Source organism: Macaca thibetana, chromosome 7, assembly GCF_024542745.1.
Source record: "Macaca thibetana thibetana isolate TM-01 chromosome 7, ASM2454274v1, whole genome shotgun sequence".
In the NCBI taxonomy this organism is placed as follows: Eukaryota; Metazoa; Chordata; class Mammalia; order Primates; family Cercopithecidae; genus Macaca; species Macaca thibetana.
Genome location: NC_065584.1, coordinates 32,546,809 through 32,566,230, shown reverse-complemented (window position 1 = coordinate 32,566,230; position 19,422 = coordinate 32,546,809). Strand labels below are relative to the sequence as shown.

Genomic DNA, 19,422 nt, shown 5'->3' with positions numbered 1-19,422 from the left:
AAAGTGGCCCTTCTTTCTCATAGAGGAGAGGGAAGGAGAGAGGGAGAGAGACAGACAGAGACAGAGACAGACAGAGACAGAGAAGAAAGGGAGAGAAGGAAGAGGAGAGAGAGAGAGAAAGAGAAAGCCGGTACATTCTGCTGAGGGAAGCTGCGGGAGTTGATAATTGGGACCCTGAGTAGAGTGGGAAACATCTGGAGCTGCATATATGTAGAGGTGGCGCAGGCAACAAGGGATGAAAACGAGGAATTAAAAAAAAAAAAAAAAAAGAAAAGAAAAAGAAAAGAAAAAAAAAGAAGGACTGACCTGGAGGGTCCACCAAGGAATTTCTTTGTAACAGGTAACAGCTGTAATATGACATGTTGAAGTATTAACACTGATGACTGCTTGTCTACATTATTTTCCAAGTGCATGAATTGAGTAGTTACAGGGAAAAAGCGAACTGCCTGTTCCCAACGTCCTACACAGATGAACTGAAGCGAAGAAAAAAAAATAAACTTTCTTTTGATGTCAACAAGTTACAGAGTATCATTTACTGTTGAAACCAGGTTATACTGATTATTTTCGATCTGGTAGTTCTTTATTATCATTACACTTGGCTGAGTCATTCCTACGCCCTAAGTACAGACGGCTAGAGTTACCACGTGAGAGTAAAACATTATAATATCAAAATAATTAGATTGGCCACAAAAATTACCCCGGAAAGATACTGCGTAGCAAAAACGTTGGCAGCAAGTTCCAAAGACTTGGCGACGACAAGCAGGGAGCGCGCACGTGCAGCCATACCTGGGGCCGGCCCAGCGCAGCCAAGCGCGCCGAGAAAGGTCAGCAGCAGCCCCGCTCCCACCAGGCAGGCGGTCGCCTGCACCCTGCGGCGGAAGCACGCGGAGGCACAGCCAGGGCCTCCGCCCTTTGCCAGTGAAGGGCACACCCCAAGGTCTGGGAGCATCGTTCTCAGGAAAGTACAAGTTCTTCTTTGATGGAGGCCCAGAAAAGCCTCTCCCGCCCTTCCTCGGCTCCCCAAGGGCAGGGCTGGACCCGGCTGCAGAGTTGGCCGGACACTGACTGGGTCAAGTGACGGTTGGGCTGACCGCACCCCCCACCCCCGGTCGCCCCGGGTCGCTGGTGCACTGCGCCTGCGCACGCCTCCCCAAGGAGTTCGCAGCGAGGGGCGGAGCTTGGCCCGCCAGTAACTCGGTCTCCAGGCACCGGGAATAACAGAAGCTAGCTGAGAGCGCCTGCGCGGCCGTCGGTTGAGGGGGAGGTCGGGTCTGGGAAACTAGGCCCTGGGGTTTTCCCTGAGCAGGAGCGGTGCCCGAGGGCCTCAGGTACGCAGAAGGGCGGGGAGACAGAGGGTCAGCACCTCCTAAGGGCCCGAAGGGCAGGAGAGAGAGAGGACTTGTCCCCAGAGGCGGAGTCCGTAGTGGGGGCGCCCCAGTTGACCCTTCGGGACAGAACGTGACTTCAGCCTTAAGGATCTAAAACCGGCTGCAGCCAGGTCAGGTGGCCCTCAACGCTCAGGTTACAAAACTTTTACCGTCTGCGCCACGGGGACTCCTGGGATGAGGGTTTGACAGCCAGGCCTCTGTGCTCTTTTGAATCAAGCACGGTTCCAGCAGGAGGGAAGCCCTGAGAGCTCTTTGTGCCAGTCACTACCTCTGGGCCACAGCTTGCTCACCTGTAAAATGGTGAGGATGGACTCGGACGGAACCCTTCAGTTTACAGGTGAAGAAACGGGGGCCAGCAAGGGAGAAGTCGCTTGTCCTGTTACAGGCCTAAAACCTGACTTTCAATCCGATGCTCTTTCCACTTACTGTAGAGTATACTGTGCGTGGCAGAGGCTGGTGCTGGAGGAGAGGAGAGCTAGGTGGCAGGAACACCTGTAGCACCTCCGTTTCTCTACCCTCAGGGCCTAACACAGTGTCTTGTGCATAGTAATCACTCACCAAATGGTTTTTGAAGGGAAGCTTTGGCAGATCCAGCACCACTGTCCCCAGAAAAGTTTAAGGAAATGTGGGCAGGGCAAATGTAGAAATAGTTTGCTTTAGCAGACGAGAGTGAACCTCAGACAAACTCTTCGCATGTATCTGGTTTAAATCTCCCGTAGGCATCAGTCCAGGCCCTGAATGGCTGGTCTCCAGCGGTTGGCATCACATCTGCCTGTGGGCGTTATGCTTCCACATAATACAACAGAAGCTCCAGGGCCCCACTCAGCCAAGCAAGACTCTTACGAACAAAGTGACTCTTCCCAGCAGTCCTTGAAGGGGCACCTGAGGAACAATTTCCAGAAGCAGCTTTTGAGCAACAAAGAGTTGACTCTGGATAAAGTCCACACTCACCCCAAATGGAACACAAAAGCCCGGAGCTACTCCTATCCCCACTGTACTGGAATCAGCCACCAAGATGCAGGAAGTGATTTCCAGGGCCAAGGAAATGGTTTGTTTTACTCATCAGGCCCTCAATCCTGGTATCCCAAAGCCAATAACCAGGACTTTATCCCCTTTACAAAGAAACGAGTTGGAGTGGACCGGGCGTACCCACTGAAACCCGTGGTCCACAGGAAGTCGTGCAGTACAGGTGAGTCTGGCACTGATGGGGACCAGAATGTCTACCCAAGGCCCCCTGAACTGAGAGAGTTTTCATCCAGGAACTTTGATGTGAGGAACCAGGTCAACTTTTCTGTGGTTGATCCTGTTCTTGCTGCCATGCAGGCGGAGAAGGCCTTGGCAAACTTGGACAGGATGGAGTGGGTGCAGATCCGAAGACTAGAAGCTGCAGGGGAGAGCTTAGAGGAGGAAATCCGAAGAAAGCAGATTCTCCTGAGGGGAAAGCTGAAGAAGACAGAGGAGGAACTCAGAAGGATCCAGACGCAAAAGGAGCAGGCCAAGGAAAATGAAAACAGAGAGCTACAGAAAATTATATTCCCCAGGAGCAGAGTTAAAGGTAATAACAGCAACACCACGCACAAAGCTGTCTTCTCCCCAGAATTTGATTTTGAGGAAGAATTTAGTAGAGACAGGAGAGAGGATGAAACTTGGGAACGGTCTCAACAAAATTCGAGTCCATTCCAGCTCTCTGATTATAGAATCCAGAGACTCAAAAGGGAAAGGCTGGTAGCAAGCAATAACAAAATTCGAGACCGAGTCTCAGAGCCGTCGATGGAGAAGTTCTCCCCGCCTTCAGAAACACCAGGCGGTGCTTTGCAGGGATCTGCCAGAAATTCCAGCCTGTCCATGGCACCAGACTCCTCAGGTTCCAGCGGCTCCACTGAAGAGCCACAACTGGGTGAGTGCAGCCACTGTGGGCGAAAATTCCTCTTGTTCAGGCTGGAGAGACACTCCAACATCTGCAGCAGGATACAGGGTTCCAAGAGGAAAGTGTTTGACTCCTCCAGGGCCCGGGCTAAGGGCACAGAACTAGAGCAATACTTGAACTGGAAGGGGCCAGCTTCAGCCAAGGTAACAAGAGCCTTATGGATGTGACTTGGTGTGGGGATCATTGTAGGGGTCTGTTTTGTCATCATCAGTTTTCTTTAGGGAAAATTCATGTGTCATGTAGGAAGAATTGACGTCTAGAATTAACATTTCTTGATTACTACTGTATGCCAGCATTGTGATGGGAGCTTTGCATGTGATCCTCGCATTTATCTCTCATTTTATCAGTTCAAAAATCAAGACTTGGACAGGCTAAGTAACTTGCTTGAGGTCACAAACAGCTTTAAGTGGCAGAGTCAGCATATAAATCTTGGTTAGAATGACTAAAAAATCTAGACCAAGAATTTGTGTCCTTTGGATTATAAAAGTAATAAAAGTTTACTGTAGAAAAATTAAAAGACACAAAAAATCTAAAGAAAAAAAATGCAGGCTTTTGTCACCTGGAGAGAACGCCTCACTCTTTGCAATGTATTCTGCCACCTCCCAAGACTAGAATCTGTGACCATTCCTTTAACTATGTACTCTGTTAAGATTAGCTCAGTGTTGGCGGGCGCGGTGGCTCACGCCTGTAATCCCAGCACTTTGGGAGGCTGAGGCGGGTGGATCACAAGGTCAGGAGATCGAGACCATCCTGGCTAACACTGTGAAACCACATGTCTACTAAAACTGCAAAAAAATTAGCCGGGCATGGTGGCGGGCGCCTGTAGTCCCAGCTACACGGGAGACTGAGGCAGGAGAATGGCATGAACCCAGGAGGCGGAGCTTGCAGTGAGCCAAGATCGCACCACTGCACTCCAGCCTGGGCAACAGAGCAAGACTCCATCTCAAAAAAAAAAAAAAAAAAAAGATCAGTGTTGACATAGCTTCTTCGTAAATAGATGAAACACAATTAAGTTTGGAATTCTTTTTCTCCCCATTTAGAACGTAAACACGGCCGGGCGCGGTGGCTCAAGCCTGTAATCCCAGCACTTTGGGAGGCCGAGACGGGCGGATCACGAGGTCAGGAGATCGAGACCATCCTGGCTAACACGGTGAAACCCCGTCTCTACTAAAAATACAAAAAACTAGCCGGGCGAGGTGGCGGGCGCCTGTAGTCCCAGCTACTCCGGAGGCTGAGGCAGGAGAATGGCGTAAACCCGGGAGGCGGAGCTTGCAGTGAGCTGAGATCCGGCCACTGCACTCCAGCCAGGGCTACAGAGCAAGACTCCGTCTCAAAAAAAAAAAAAAAAAAAAAAAAAAAAAAAAAAAAACAAGAACGTAAACACCTTGAAGGTAAAAAGGACTTTCTTTCTGGTTATCTAACAAACCATGCCCTTGCCAATTATTTCTCACTTTAGAAAAACCAGGTTGTAAAAAGTAAGTGCTTCGTGACACTTACATGATAAATTTAGGTGAACTTCATAGGCACATTTGGACACATCTGGAGAAGATTATCTCATAAATGAATGACATGTCAAGGTTTTGCCACTTGGTTTATAAAATGGTTATTTCTCAAGGTGTGGCACACTGACAAGCTTTATGTTAGTAGTTTTAGTGTTTAGTGTTTCAGTGTTATATTAGGAAAATATAACAATATATTAAGCCCCTGATTTCCAGGGATCGTAAATTTACAGAAAAATATTAATTAATTGTAAGGATGAAGTGAAAGTGCAGATGATTGAAGTTTGAGAAAGTGTAGACCGTATGATCTCAGAGGCTCTGTCTAGTTCTAATATTCCAGAAAAATAAGAGTGTCATTCTGTTTTCATTTCTTCCCAACCCTCCCTCCACTGTGCTGGCACCTCTTGTCCATTGGGACCTTACAGTTTCTGATATTTTCTGGAGCCTTTAAAAACTCACATTTATATGATGGTTGTTAGAAGAAATTGTTTACAATTAGAGTTCTTTTTTTCAGTACAGTTTGGGGAAATCACAAGGAAGTCCCATCCATGTTCAGAGATCATCTCCCTGAAATCTAGTTTCCAAAGAAGAAATCAACATTTTGCTCTTGCAGAGAATAATGTGATGGCCACTCACTGTTTTTTCCTGTTTTCTTTCAGTTCAACCCAATAATCCACTGGGAATTCACTCTGTCCCACTGTAGCAATTTATTTTTGGTCAGAGCCTAAAATAATCTTGTGTTTCTTAAATTTGTAAATACAGTTACCGTGAAGCAAAATAATTAGGTTCCTGAGATCAGATGCTCCAGCTTTATGGCAACTAGTTTGGGGGAATGTGTGACATTGAGGACACCAAGACAGAAGGGACCTAGACTAAGATGCACCCGCACCACCCTGGTAATGTCTCAAATCTTATTCCACAGTGCTGTGCCTTTGGAAGCTGAGTGGTTGTACCCTCCTGTCATTCCTATAGAGTACTCAAGAACAGGTGATTTTCCTGGTATCCTTTAATCTTCACGTAATTTCCAGCAGACGTACACCCCGTCTCTCTCCTGGACTGTAAGCATTTTTGAGGACAGGGAACATATCTTTGTGCTTAATAAGTGTTAACTGAATAGAATTTCAGTACAATGAGGAATAAAATTGAGGAATTAGAGTATAAGAAGTAAATTACTAAAGTATCTCATACACTTGAGGAACTTTCCCCTGATCAAATTCTTTGAGACAGAGTCTCACTCTGTTGCCCAGGCTGGAGTGCAGTGGCGCGATCTCGGCTCACTGCAGCCTCCACCTGCTGGGTTCAAGGAATTCTCTGTCTCAGTCTCCTGAGTAGCTGGGATTACAGGTGCCCATCACTACACTGGCTAATTGGTATTGTTAGTAGAGACGGGGTTTCACCATCTTGGCCAGGCTGGTCTTGAACTCCTGACCTTGTAATCCACGCACCTCGGCCTCCCAAAATGTTGGGATTACATGCATGAGCCACCGTGCCTGGCCTTCGAATCTTTTAAAGGTTCCTGGTTACCATCACTAACACTCTCTTGCCTTCTTGTCTGTTTCAGCAAGAGACTTTTCAGAAGGATCCTTTCTTTTCCTTCAATAGTCTGTCTTCCTATTATTCATCATTAACAATGCCAGATCACCAAAAGCTGTTTGTCTTTTTCTCTTTTAAAAATTTAATAGTGTTTGCATGCATTTACAAAATCATGTAGTACTGACTGACCTATACTGGAGCCCCTAATTCAGCCCCCGGAGGTAGCCTTCAGTTCTGTTAGATGGTTCTTCTGGCCTGCCTTTCTATATTTCTAAATAATATGTTTATTTTCTTGATTTATCAATTTTCTACATTACCTTTTTTTTTTCCTTTTTTTCTTTTTTTTGAGACGGGGTGTCTGTCGCCCAGGCTGGAGTGCAGTGGCTTGATCTCGGCTTGCTGCAACCTCCACCTCCCAAGTTCAAGCAATTCTTGTGCCTCAGCCTCCTAAGTAGCTGGGATTACAGGCGCCTGTCACCACGCCCGGCTAATGTTTGTATTTTTAGTAGAGACAGGGTTTCACCATGTTGGCCAACTTGGTCCTGAACTCTTAACCTCAAGTCATCTGCCCACCTCAGCCTCCCAGAGTGCTGGGATTACAGGCGTGAGCCACAATGCCTGGTCTACCTGGTAACTTCTTACGGAAGCTGGGAGTGAAATTCTCTTTCATATTCCCTCTCTCCTACTGTTGTCCTTCTCTTACCCTTCCACTGTAGTTGAATCACAATTGTTGGTTAAAAGAAGTTAGCTTTCACATTGTAATGATCATGTACATTTTGTTCATTAATGAGTGAACAAATTCTGTCTCTGCCCACATGTACCTAAATAATGGATGTATGTTTTCATTTCCTTCATTTTCTACATACCTGTCTTTTTTTTCCCCCACAATGATCCATCTGATATCAGACATGTTAACGTTTTTGTAATGCTCAAACACCTCTCATAATCTATCAGTTTGATTTTTTAATTCTGAAAACCTCCCTTCCACCACTCTGATCCCTTCTGCTCCAGCCTGGACTGGTTATTCTCTAGGCCTGGTGCAAACCCATTGTCTTGGGACTTCTCTTTGCTTCTCTTCTTTGTTGGGTCCCGTTTCCAGCATCATGTCTTCTTTGTTCTTGCATTACTCCTTCCTTTGCTGAAACTTACTAAGAAAGGTGCACAGCAGGTATACTGTCTTGGAATGAATGACACTATCTGTGTAACAGGCCCCCATTTGATGCTTCGGCTAGGTACAGAATTCTAGGAGGAAAATGATTATCTGTTAGAACTTTTAAGGTATTTCCCACTAGCTCGTAGCAGTCACATGTTGGACTTCCAGGATTAACTTTCTAATTTTCTAATCTTTTCTTTTTACTTTCCATCTTCATCTTTTTTCCCATTCTGAGAAATTTTCTTGACATTAGTTTACAACATTTCTATTTATTTATTTATTTATTTTTTGAGACAGGGTCTTGCTCTGTTGCCCTGGCTGGAGTGCAGTGGCACGATCTTGGCTCACTGCAACCTCTGCCTTCTGGGTTCAAGCAATTCTTCTGCCTCAGCCTCCTGAGTAGCTGGAACTACAGGCGTGTGCCACCACGCCTGGCTAATTTTGTGTATTTTTAGTAGAGACGGAATTTAACTGTGTTAGCCAGGATGGTCTTGATCTCCTGACCTCGTGATCTGCCCACGTCGGCCTCCCAAAGTGCTGGGATTATAGACATGAGTCACCGCGCCCGTCCTCTATTTAAATAATTTTTATTTTTAGCTATCGAAGTTTTGATTTATAATAGTTCTTTCTGGTTCTCTGGTTGTCTTTTTTCATAGTATACTCTTCTTGTTTTATGGACATAATCTCTTCTAATACTCATTTTGTTGATATGGTCTCATGTTAAAAAAAGTTTTCTTCTGCCTCCTGCCTTGTTGCTGCTTCCTAGGTTTTTGTTTGTGGACTTTCTGGGCTCTTTTTCTTGTTAGAGCTTTTAGTAAATATCTGATGATTCCTGGCTGTCCTTTCATATTTAAGCTTAAGTGGGGCTTGTTGACTAAGGATCTTCATATTAAAGTTACCAAATAGTGAGTCTTTTAATTATAAGTGTCTCCCAAGGTCAGTATCTGAAGGCTTTTCTCTGGACTGCTCCATGTATCCAGAGAACCCCTCTTTTTCCTATGAGGATGTCAATCTGCTTGGTACTCTGGGGGCTGAGCGGGGGAAGGAGGCTGACAGTTCCATAATTTGGTATGTACACTTGTACTTAATCCCCATTTTCAGCCCCAAGATTAACCCGGTTCCACCGTCTGGATTTCCTGAGTCAGAAGTCTGTCTGGTTCAATTTCTCCAGAGAATAAATCCTTGCTCTTCTGTGAGTGTGCCTGGGTGTTGGACACTTGGATGCGTAAGGTGGGAGGAGCCGTGGGGTCCTGCTTGTTTTCAGTTCTGTACCTCCTTACTTTCCACTATCTGGTACTTCCAAGCACTGAACCTCTCCGGATTCTGTTGGGAAAGTGGCTTGCCTCTCAGCAGTACCTCCTTTGCAGGCCCTTGGTTTGCCTCAGCGCTGGCAAGTCAGTTACCGCTGTTGCTCCTTTCCTGTTCTTTGACCTTGCTGATTAGTACCCTTTTCATTTTCTTACTGTTATTCTAAAAGAGACTCAGGAAGGAGATAGGTGCCAAGTTGAATGATCAGTCTCCCTTTTACATTACAGGCTGAACCTCCTCGGAAGAACAACTGGAGACAGAAGCACGAATCTTTTATCCATACGCTCCGCCAGGCTCGAGAGGTCCAGCAGGTAACTGCCAAAGGTGAAAACCGTTCACACTTGCCTCCCATCCTGCCTGCAGAAAACCCAGACTACATTCAGTGTCCTCACTGTAGCCACCACTTTGCTCCCAAGGTGGCTGAGCAACACATTCCCAAGTGTAAGACCATCAAGAACCGTCCTCCACCTCCAAGGAAGCATTATAGTTGAGCAGACAACAATGGAAACTTTTGGATAGGTCAGAAAGCTCTGCTTCTCTTCAGCAGTAAATGGGAGTAGAATTTGATGCAAAGCAGAGAGAAATCAAACAGCTCCCAGATCTGCCTGCAGAGTTAAAGTCTGTGAGGAGAGAGCCACTGCTAAGCAGCAGGAGGCAGAAGGAAGCCCCAGCTTCCCACTAAATTACAACCTTGGGCTGGTAAGCTTTATGTTATTGCCCTCAGAATTGACGGGTGAAGACACTGAAGAGTCGTGAGCAGGCTCCATTAAAGCTCTCTTCTTGCATGCCTGACTTGTGGTTTGTGCTAGTGAAGTGCCTGCATCTGGTTGTGCCTTCCTGTCACTGCATGTATGTTCAGAGTTCTGTTAACTCTTGCTTTTGTAGAAGCTGGAGTTATTAGGATGTGTTGGAGTCAGAGGGGCATGATCACCCAGATGGTAACTCTTATGAAAGATAATATAATTTTGCTGTAAGGCATTATTAATGGAAATCTATCCTTGGTCTCCCTGGTGCATGATCCTGGCCAAAAACCAATACAAGTATGTAAGGTTAAGGCACCAATGTCTCCTAAACCTTCCCTATGGTGTACTGTGTAATAAAGGAAAGATCTTTATGTACTTCATAGGGTAGGGATGGGTGTTGGGGGGAAACACATTATACTTCTGCTTGTTCTTTTCTAATGGGTTTCATATGTTAAGAAAGAAACCTCCATTTTAGCTGTTAATAGCACTCTACTTTCAAATCAGTTTGGCTAAATGACTGTTTAGAGGCAGCAAAATCTACCATCAAAGTAAGCTGAGATAGGCTGGGCATGGTGGCTCATTCCTATAATCCCAGCACTTTGGGAGGCTGAAGTGGGAGGATTGCTTGAGGCCAGGAGTTCAACAGCAGCCTCGACAACAAAGCAAGAGCCCGTCTCAAAACAAAACAAAGCTGGGACATTGCACAGTGTCACATGCCCTTGGCAATTATAGCATAGTCAACTTCTATTTGAGAGAGTAAACTCTGAAGGGAAAGGGATCAAATCTTTTTAGTTTTCTCTGTGTAGAATATTGCCTAGCACAAGTTAAGACCTCAATTAATGAGGTCTGGAGATTAAAAATTAAACAAGGTGAATGAGTCCTAGACTAGTGAAATGAGAGAACTGATAATGTCTGCGAGAGTATTATCAGTTCAAATAGGAGTGAAGTTAGCACAACAGATAGAAACCCTAGGATTACTGTTCTGTATTACTCAAATTGTTAGTTTAAAATACTGGAGAAAAACTGCTCAATTTGAGCTAGGCAACAGGGCTAGACAGACAACAAAATCCTATTTTACTAAATAACAAATGGCCACTCACTCTTGCTCCATTTCCTCTGCAGCTTCTGCTGAGTTGCTGGGCTAACAGATCAGACCAATTTGAAATGTGAGTTAAGGCTTTAGCGGTGAAGCTGCAGGACACAGGCTGGGAAAAAAGTCCTATATATTTAAAAAGGAGCACATATTTCTTTGCACCCTTTTTAATTGTTCCAAAGGAAAGGAGGTATCACATAATAAAGCTTTATGGGTAGCCCCTTAAGGAAACCTCACACAGAGATAATGGATATTTAACCTAATAGGTACATTCCCTAGGCAAGTTCAATGAAATGTACACTTTAAGTGGGAATGTAAACTAGTACATTGCAATAGATGGCAAGAATAAGCTGTGGCCAAGGTCACAAAATGGCAACATGTGGACTGCTTTGCTCCACAGATGTTTTATTTAGCTGGCCTAGTATTCACAATATGATCCGACATTTAAAAACTGGGATAAGGAACATCTCTTGAAAAACTGGAAGTTCTGGAAACACTGGGCCAGCAACCTGCATGGCACAAATTGGGTGGGGTTTAGAATCAGATGGATGCTCCTTCAGATGGGAATGGTAGCACCAGACCACCGCAGTCTCACCTGACCTGCTTCACTTCTTTACTTTATCTGCCTGGTACCACAGGCTCCTGGATTCAGGATCCCTGGATGTTAGTAAGGTCATAGATCAGGGCCCTCCAGAGAGAACAAATGTTGTTATATGTGGGGAGTGCTTTCTATAGACAAGGAAGCAGTCATTCGCTCTCATTTTGCTAAAGAAATAAAACAGTAGTCAATGCCTTAGTGTTCCCTTTAATCTCTACATGTTTAGGCCTTGGTTATATCAGAAATATCTTTCAAGGCCGAGCACAGTGGCTCATGCCTGTAATCCTAGCACTTTGGGAGGCCAAAGTGGGCAGATAATGAGGTCAAGAGATCGAGACCATCCTGGCCAACATGGTGAAACCCCATCTCTACTAGAAATACAAAAATCAGCTGTGTGTGGTGGTGTACGCCTGTAGTCCCAACTACTCGGGAGGCTGAGGCAGGAGAATTGCTTGAACCCAGGAGGCAGAGGTTGCAGTGAGCTGAGATCGCGCCATTGCACTCCAGCCTGGTGACCTAGTGAGACTCCATCTCAAAAAAAAAAAAAAAAAAAAAAAAAAGAAATATCTTTCATCTTTTAAATTTAGCTTGATCTGGTCTCTGGAAAGAGGTAAGAACATTTTTTTAAAAAAATCTAAATCTCTTCCCGGATAGCTCAGAGGATGACAGTAAATAAATGCATGCTGCTTCTTAATGTCTGTATTTTATACTACTTTATCCAATAAATGTTTAGTGCAAGTAAACATTATAAATTCTAAAGTTCATAAGGTTACACCATGGGAGAAATTTCATGGGGAAACTCACATGGAAACGAATTTCATTAAAAATGTATACAGACGTGCCGAGACAGTATTTCTTTTTTATTTTATTTTTTTGAGATGGAGTCTCGCTCTTGTTGCCCAGGCTGGAGTGCAGTGGAGCGATCTTGGCTCACTGCAAGCTCCGCCTCCCAGGTTCATGCCACTCTCCTGCCTCAGCCTCCCTAGTAGCTGGGACCACAGGCGCCCGCCACCATGCCCAGCTAATTTTTTGTATTTTTAGTAGAGACGGGGTTTCACCGTGTTAGCCAGGATGGTCTCTATCTCCTGACTTGCCTGCCTCAGCCTCCCGAAGTGCTGGGATTACAGGCATGAGCCACCATGCCCGGCCTGCCGAGATAGTTTTTCTTTTTTTTCTTTTTGAGATGGAGTCTTGCTCTGTAGCCCAGGCTGGAGTGCAGTGGCGTGATCTCAGCTCACTGCAAACTCTGCCTCCTGGGTTCACACCTTTCTCCTGACTCAGCTTCCCGAGTAGCTGGGACTACAGGTGCCCGCCATAACACCCGGCTAATTTTTTTGTATTTTTAGTAGAGACGGGGTTTCACCGTGCTAGCCAGGATGGTCTCGATCTCCTGACCTTGTGATCCGCCCGTCTCGGCCTCCCGAAGTGCTGGGATTACAGGCGTGAGCCACCACGTCCGGCTGGAGACAGTATTTCTTAACAGCAATGTATATAATGCAGCACAGCACCTTCTGGTCAATGTCTGCTTTCATTATCAATATATCACTCTCCACAGCTACACAGGAGGTAACAGAGATGTGACATAGTGGAGTTTTTCTCTCCAATGTTCATGATTCTGTGAGGTTTAATGATCAGCATGTTTATTTCCACAGTTAATCATTGAAACAATAAATGATTTTTGGCATTGCAGCAGGAAGGAACATGTTTTATAGTCCTGATTACAGCCCACTCTACCCTGACCATCATGAATACTTCTTTGGAGGTTTAGGGATTTCATCTGAATGAATTTATTTAAAATGCATTCTTGCCCCTGAATTGTTCTATTATGAATGTTTGTGAACATATGGCAAATGAAATGAAAATTTTTAGTGTACTTTTGCTTTAAACTTCAATGAAAGGCTCAGCCAAGAGAAGTAACGTGGCTGTGCTATGCCAGGGAGACCAAATTCAGTTCAATCTCTTTGAGGGAAAAGTTTTACAAACCATAAACTAGCATTATCACTTGGAAAGGCCCCCACTGAGACTGAGGAGGTAGGTACAAGAAAGAATCATCCTTTTAGTGGCTCATTTTTTCCCTCCCTCTGCACTTTCAGCACTTTTAGACATTTTTGGGAAAAAAGCTGTAGCAGTAGAAATGATTCTGCTGGCAAGAATAAGAAACTGGAGAGAAGCAAAGACTATTTCTGTGCAAATGTCCCTTGCATTGTTTCTGTTCCAAGAACATTATTTATATAAAGACTCATAGAATCAAAGATTCACGGAGGCCTAGAATCTGGATGTTTTATCCCCAGAGACTAAGGTCCATGCACAGGCTTACTGAGGCACAGTACTGATTAAGAGCTTAAATGTTTATTTAAAACAGAAATGCCAAACCACTCCACCCTCAACCTTTCAAGCAACCTGGCTAACAATAAACTAGTTCTTCCGCAACAATGTTAGAGCAGAGGAGTAACTCAGGTTATACTGTAACTCAAAAGCAATACTATTAGAAAACTTAAAACACCTAGCACTGCATAAAGAAAAAAGCAGGACAAAATGTAAAGAGAATTAGCTACAAAAAACCATTCAAAGGCATTTCTACTGCCTCATCTTTTACTCCATCCCCCTTTGAACTGGTTTCTGTTTCCATACTTGTTTGGTGGGAAAAAAAATCATATGGCTGTCTCAGGCACAATATGAGAAAGTGCAGACTGTCTCTAAGGCACAGAACTTAGATTCTCAGCCAGATTAATAGCAAATCTAGACTTCCTAAGGGAATATGCTAGAGAAAATGACCACAGCGTTCCACTGCTAGGGAAAGACTCCCCTGTGAACAAGACCAGGGCGCTCACCCACCCCCAGCACTCACTTTCACCCCACCTTCTCAGCAACGTGCCCATGTCCCTCAGCTCCACAGCAGAAGCAATCCTCATGATGAACACCCAAACTGACCTGGCCTCTCAGGCCTGCTGAGATGATGAGCATGAGGATACAGGGACATGACAGGCCAATCAGTCCTTAAGAAAATCAAAGTTGCATTTACATGCTGAACCAAAACCCACTGTCAGGGTTTACGGCAACCCCCGCAAGTCCCCAGAACTTGCAACTTTAATCAAAGTTTGGCTGCTTCCCTGATTTCAAGAAAAGGTTTCAGTGATTACATTAGTACTAATGTAATAGGCTTCTCAGAACTGAGAAAACAATGGGAACATCAAACCAAAGAAGATCCCATCAAACAGAGCTGCCTGTCCCCAGCAACGGGGTTCTCCCCGAGCATCAGCCTTTATGCCACCAGTTTTGGGGAAATGGCAAAATTTCCATTGCACAGGACCTCCCATAATGTTGAACAGATGATCAAACATTTTGGTCTGGGGAAAATGAAACAAAATTATTTTAGCTATTTGTAGGAAGGTGGGATGTGAGACTCATCAAAGGTAGGATGTGTGACACAAAATACCACAGGAACATTCTACAAGGCTAGGTGGAAACACAAAGCTCACATCCTTAAGGAAACCATCAAATACTTGCCTAGAACTTTCTATATGAAGTTTTGTTCTTCTAGGACACTATTTCTCTTTGGCAAGCTAGCTTTTTTCTATCTACAAAGACACAATGAGTACAGGATTAGAAGTGAGCTCTCAGCCAAATTCCTTTTGCAAGTTCTACCTGTTCTGTTAGGCTTCAGGGACTCCCAGGGTTTGGTGCTGGCTTTGGGTCACTCAGGTAGGAAAGATAATACAGATTCATTGGTTATCGTATGGCTTCATAAAACACCAAAAGGAGAAAAATGCTGACCAGACACACACAAAGAAAGTAGTTGGGGCTGCTGCTATCAAGATCAGAACCTTAAGAGCCACGAAGGCAGAGGCTCAAGAAGTCTTTTCATGGGCAGAAGACGGAGAGCCCTCTAAGCCCTCTCTAAGATACCAAGTAGAGGCAGCTAAAGGAGGACCTTTTCTTCTTCATGATTTTCTCTTAAGGCTATTCTGACTGCCCCATGGACTCAACTCTCTGAGACACCTCATCCCTCAGAGACACCTTATTACCTCATCCACAGCTAGGAAATCCCACCCTGCACTGGCCACAGCCTGAAACACCAGCTGTGTGATGAGGAGGGTCCTGCCCTTTCTCTACTCCTCACTCGAGAAATTTCAATCAACCCTCAGAGGAAAAGCAACCTAAGCCTATCTTTCCTCTTGAAGCATTTAGCTGCACAGAGTAACTGAACTTTCTGGAAACAAGCCTTAGATGGACTCCATCAGACATATTTTCCTGGACTCAGGGCTCCCGAGAGGGCTCAGACTACTTCACCACTCTGCAGAGGACACTGGGCGGGCCATGCCTGACTCCAGCCCACTCCAGTTTTACACTTTTCCCTCTCCCACCCAGAGGGGTAATGCCTGGTACTGAATTCCCAAGGCAGCTTCCAATCAATGGTGAAAATGATACATGGGATATAAGCTGCTACCAGCGCAATTAAGGTGAGCACTGTGTCTCCTCTTCAAAGGTGGGATCAACAGATGAGGTACAGAGCTGCTGTTGCTATGGCAGTCACTGATGACAAAGCCAGGGCCATGGGGGCCCTTCCATTCTCCAAAACAATAAAATCACCCTAGATCCTATTAAAAGGCAATGCCACTCTCCAAATGTACAAGGAAAGTGCTTCAGAGCCTCTGCCTTGTGCTCCTCTTCTGCAAGTGAACAAAGCCAGGAAAGCTGCTCTCTGCATTCGGTAAGTGTGCTGTGAAGTTCTTTGGGTCCCAGTTTCCTGGGGGCTCTATAGGCTCAGGAGACTAGAGGCTGGGTCGACAGGAGTCTGTTCCCAGGAGGCACCAGGAATCTGAATCTAAGTCAGGCTTTGGATCCATTTCCATCTCTTCCTTTGCTGTCTGAGTTCCTTTGGAATGCATCCCCACCTGTCCGGATAAAACACAGTTCCATATTAGCAACAGTGCCACCTAGTCACAGCAGTAGTTCAGTACTATATTTTCAATGCCAACCTCTAAGGATTTGTAGCCACGATCTTGTGAGACACTCATGGCAGTATTTTAGATACAGTCATACCTTTATATTAATTGCAGGTAGGGTGACCAACTATCCAGGTTTGTCGAGGACTGTGGGGTTTCCTGGGATGCAGAACTCTCAGTTTTAAAATGGAAAAAGTCCTGGGCAAAACAATCTTCTCCCTGTTAGAGCTGCCAATCTTACCTCGTGGTTTTTTTTTTTTTTTTTTTTTTTTTGAGACAGGGTCTTGCTCTGTTGCTTACACCAAAGTGCAGTGGTGTGATCACGGATCACTGCAGCCTCGACATCCCCAGATTCAGGTGATCCTCCCAACTCAGCCTCCTGAATAACTGGGACTACAGGCGTGTGCCATCATGCCCAGCTAGTTTTTATTTTTGGTAGAAATGGGATTTCACCACATTGCCCAGGCTAGTCTCGAACTCCTGGGCTCAAGCAATCTCCCAAAGTGCTGGGATCACAGGTGTGAGCCACTGTGCTCAGCCTGTATATTAATTTCTAAAGTAATTTCATAAACATTAGTTCATTTAATCCTCCAAAGAACCATACAAGGGATCTATTATTTTCTTTCAGGTGAGAAACCAGGGCTCAGAGAAAACAAAGTAAGTAGCCCAAACACCTACAGCTGGTAAATGGCAAAGCCAAGGGCCTAACCTTATTTCTCTGCTTCTGCTTCCCTCTATATAAAACAATGGCATGGCTCTCGAAAAATAATGCATGCAGAATCACTTTTGAAATTTTTTCACTAAAAATGTTTAATGTGAATCTCATCAAGCCTTAGGTTAAACTTCCAGTTTTCAGAAAAGACAGGGTGACAGAAAAACAAGTTAGACAACACCCTGAGAAAACAAGACAAATCTAGAATGTGGGACATTCTGTTGAACAACTGGCCTGGTTTCTTCAACAAGTCAATATCATAAAAGTATTTTTTTTAAAAAGATGAAGCAGAGCATGGTGGATCATGCCTGTAGTTCCAGCTACTTGGGGGGCTGAGGTGGGAGAATCACTTGAGCCTGGGAAGTCAAGGCTGCAGTGAGCCATGTTTGTGCCACTGCACTCCAGCCTTGGTGACAAAGCAAGACCCTGTCTCAAAATAAATACATAAATAAGGCCGGGCGCAGTGGCTCACACCGGTAATCCTAGCACTTTGGGAGGCCGAGGCGGGTGGATCACAAGGTTTGACACCAGCCTGGCCAATATGGTGAAACCCCATCTCTACTAAAATACAAAAATTAGCCAGGTGTGGTGGTGCGCGCCTACAGTCCCAGCTACTTGGGATGCTGAGGCAGAAGAATCGCTTGAACCGGGAGGTGGAGGTTGCAGTAAGCCGAGATCATGCCACTGCACTCCAGCCTGGGTGACAGAGTGAGACTGTCTCAAAAAAAATTAATAAAAAAAATAAAAATAAATAAATAATTTTTAAAAGGTGATGGTGGTGGAGGGAACTGATGAAAAGAAATAAGAGACATAACCAAATATAATGTGGGGTTCTTGACTGGATTCTAGTCTGATAGAAAATGGTTATAAAGGACATTTTTGTGGGGAAAACTGGGGTATCAGCTGGATACCAGATGAGAATTGAGAATACTAGTATTAATTTTTTTAGGTGTGGTTATAATATTGTGGTTGTTCAGGAGAATGTACTTTCAGAGGTATGTAATTAAGTTTTGTAAAAGAAAAAACACTAAGAAAAAGCAATGCAAGTTAAGTGATGAAAATGATTCAATCTAGGTGCCTGAACAAGGTCCAAGGCTTCTGGGATTATAATTAACCCGGGAGGCGGAGCTTGCAGTGAGCCGAGATCCGGCCACTGCACTCCAGCCTGGGTGACAGAGCGAGACTCAAAAAAAAAAAAAAAAAAAAAAAAAGTGATACCATTAAAAAGTAAGGATCGGCTGGGCATGGTGGCTCATGCCTGTAATCCCAGCACTTTGGGAGGCTGAGGTGGGTGGATCACGAGGTCAAGAGATCGAGACCATCCTGGCTAACATGGTGAAACCCTGTCTCTACTAAAAATACAAAAACTAGCCGGGCGTGGTGGCGCGCACCTGTAGTCCCAGCTGCTTGGGAAGTTGAGGCAGGAGAATTGCTTGAATCCGGGAGGTGGAAGCTGCAGTAAGCCGAGATTGTGCCACTGCAGTCTGGCCTGGCAATAGAGCAAGACTCCGTCTCAAAAAAAAAAAAAAAAAGTAAGGACCTGCAAAGGAACAAGTCTATTGTCTATTTCAGTACTTCGTGTTTTGATTCTGTGATTCTTCAAAACAGGCTTAGAAATTGGATTATTCTTTTAATGCTCTCACCTGCTGCCCTCCTTCTAATTTCTTGTTTAACTTCTGCAGTTGGGTAAAAATCTGGAGGTTTTCTTGTTGTAGCTTCTGTTGTTCAGCCAGACACTTTAACACCAGACCCTGCAATCTCTCAACCTCCACCTGCAGAGAGCTGCACGCACAGGCAGGAGGAGTCAGTGGTGTTCCCTTCCCAGCACAGGTTACTGCAGGATTCAGCCGAGGTGACTAGAGAGACAAGAAGGAGATTGCAGGAGGTTCTGCCCAGGTGTCAGCTCCTCAATCCAAACTTCCTCTAAGTGCAATCAGATTTTACTTTTAAATTAACAAGATAAATCATATATACACATGAATACATGTAAGAGAAACAGAAATGCTAGCATTATAACAGCAATGGGCACTGACATAACAGGGAAAGCAAACTCTCTGCCTCAGTCCCCATTAGGCCAAGCTGGGAGACCAATCATCTATTTTGGAAGACTTTGTGAAAAATTTTAAAGTGCATTGGTATCTTCTCGTTTAAAATGCTGAAGTAGGGCAAAGCATGATTTGGTTTGGAACAAGTCTTTCAGATCTCTGTGAGACCCAAAGTGTCAATATTCATGAAATGCAGTGAATCACACTTTAGAAAAAATTTGAGAGGTGGTCAGTAAACAGGACCACCAACACAATTTAAGAAGGTGAACTGACAGAGAAATTAAAACATTCACCTTGAAGTTTCAAAGGTATGATTACCTCTTCTGGGAAGCTTTCTGATGATCCTAGTCTGGATTTTTCTCTTTTCTACTGTACTTTGTTTATAGGAGGGTTCAGCAAATAGCCCATGGGCCAATTCTGGCCTACTGCCTGTTTTTGTAAACACAATTTTATTGGAACACAAGGATGCCCATTCAT

The 19,422-nt window shown here is 44.7% G+C and overlaps 3 protein-coding genes across 7 annotated transcripts in view; 1 reads left to right on the top strand and 2 right to left on the bottom strand.

Moving 5' to 3' along the window:
* ACYP1 (acylphosphatase 1) overlaps positions 1-19,422 on the bottom strand; it is an 820,450-nt gene that overhangs the window by 15,146 nt on the left and 785,882 nt on the right. The gene's annotated exons all lie outside the window — the stretch shown is intronic.
* ZC2HC1C (zinc finger C2HC-type containing 1C) lies at positions 764-9,600 on the top strand. 2 transcript variants are annotated; one of them, XM_050798775.1, is made up of 3 exons: positions 764-1,328; positions 2,108-3,285; positions 9,036-9,117. In XM_050798775.1, exons 2-3 carry the CDS (start codon positions 2,127-2,129, stop codon positions 9,038-9,040), a joined length of 1,164 nt encoding a protein of 387 aa, XP_050654732.1. In that variant the 5' UTR covers positions 764-1,328; positions 2,108-2,126; the 3' UTR covers positions 9,041-9,117. The 2 variants fall into 2 exon arrangements, with proteins under 2 accessions (XP_050654732.1, XP_050654731.1); XM_050798774.1 differs by having other exon boundaries at positions 766-1,328; positions 2,108-3,458; positions 9,036-9,600.
* Positions 13,576-19,422, bottom strand: part of NEK9 (NIMA related kinase 9) — a 44,907-nt gene continuing 39,060 nt past the window's right edge. For all 3 annotated transcript variants that reach the window (XM_050798687.1, XM_050798688.1, XM_050798689.1), the window contains exons 21-22: positions 18,544-18,756; positions 13,576-16,137 (exon numbers count right to left, since the gene is read on the bottom strand). In XM_050798687.1, coding sequence (XP_050654644.1) covers positions 16,015-16,137; positions 18,544-18,756 — 336 coding nt within the window. In that variant the 3' untranslated portion in view covers positions 13,576-16,014. The remainder of the gene's footprint in view (positions 16,138-18,543; positions 18,757-19,422) is intronic.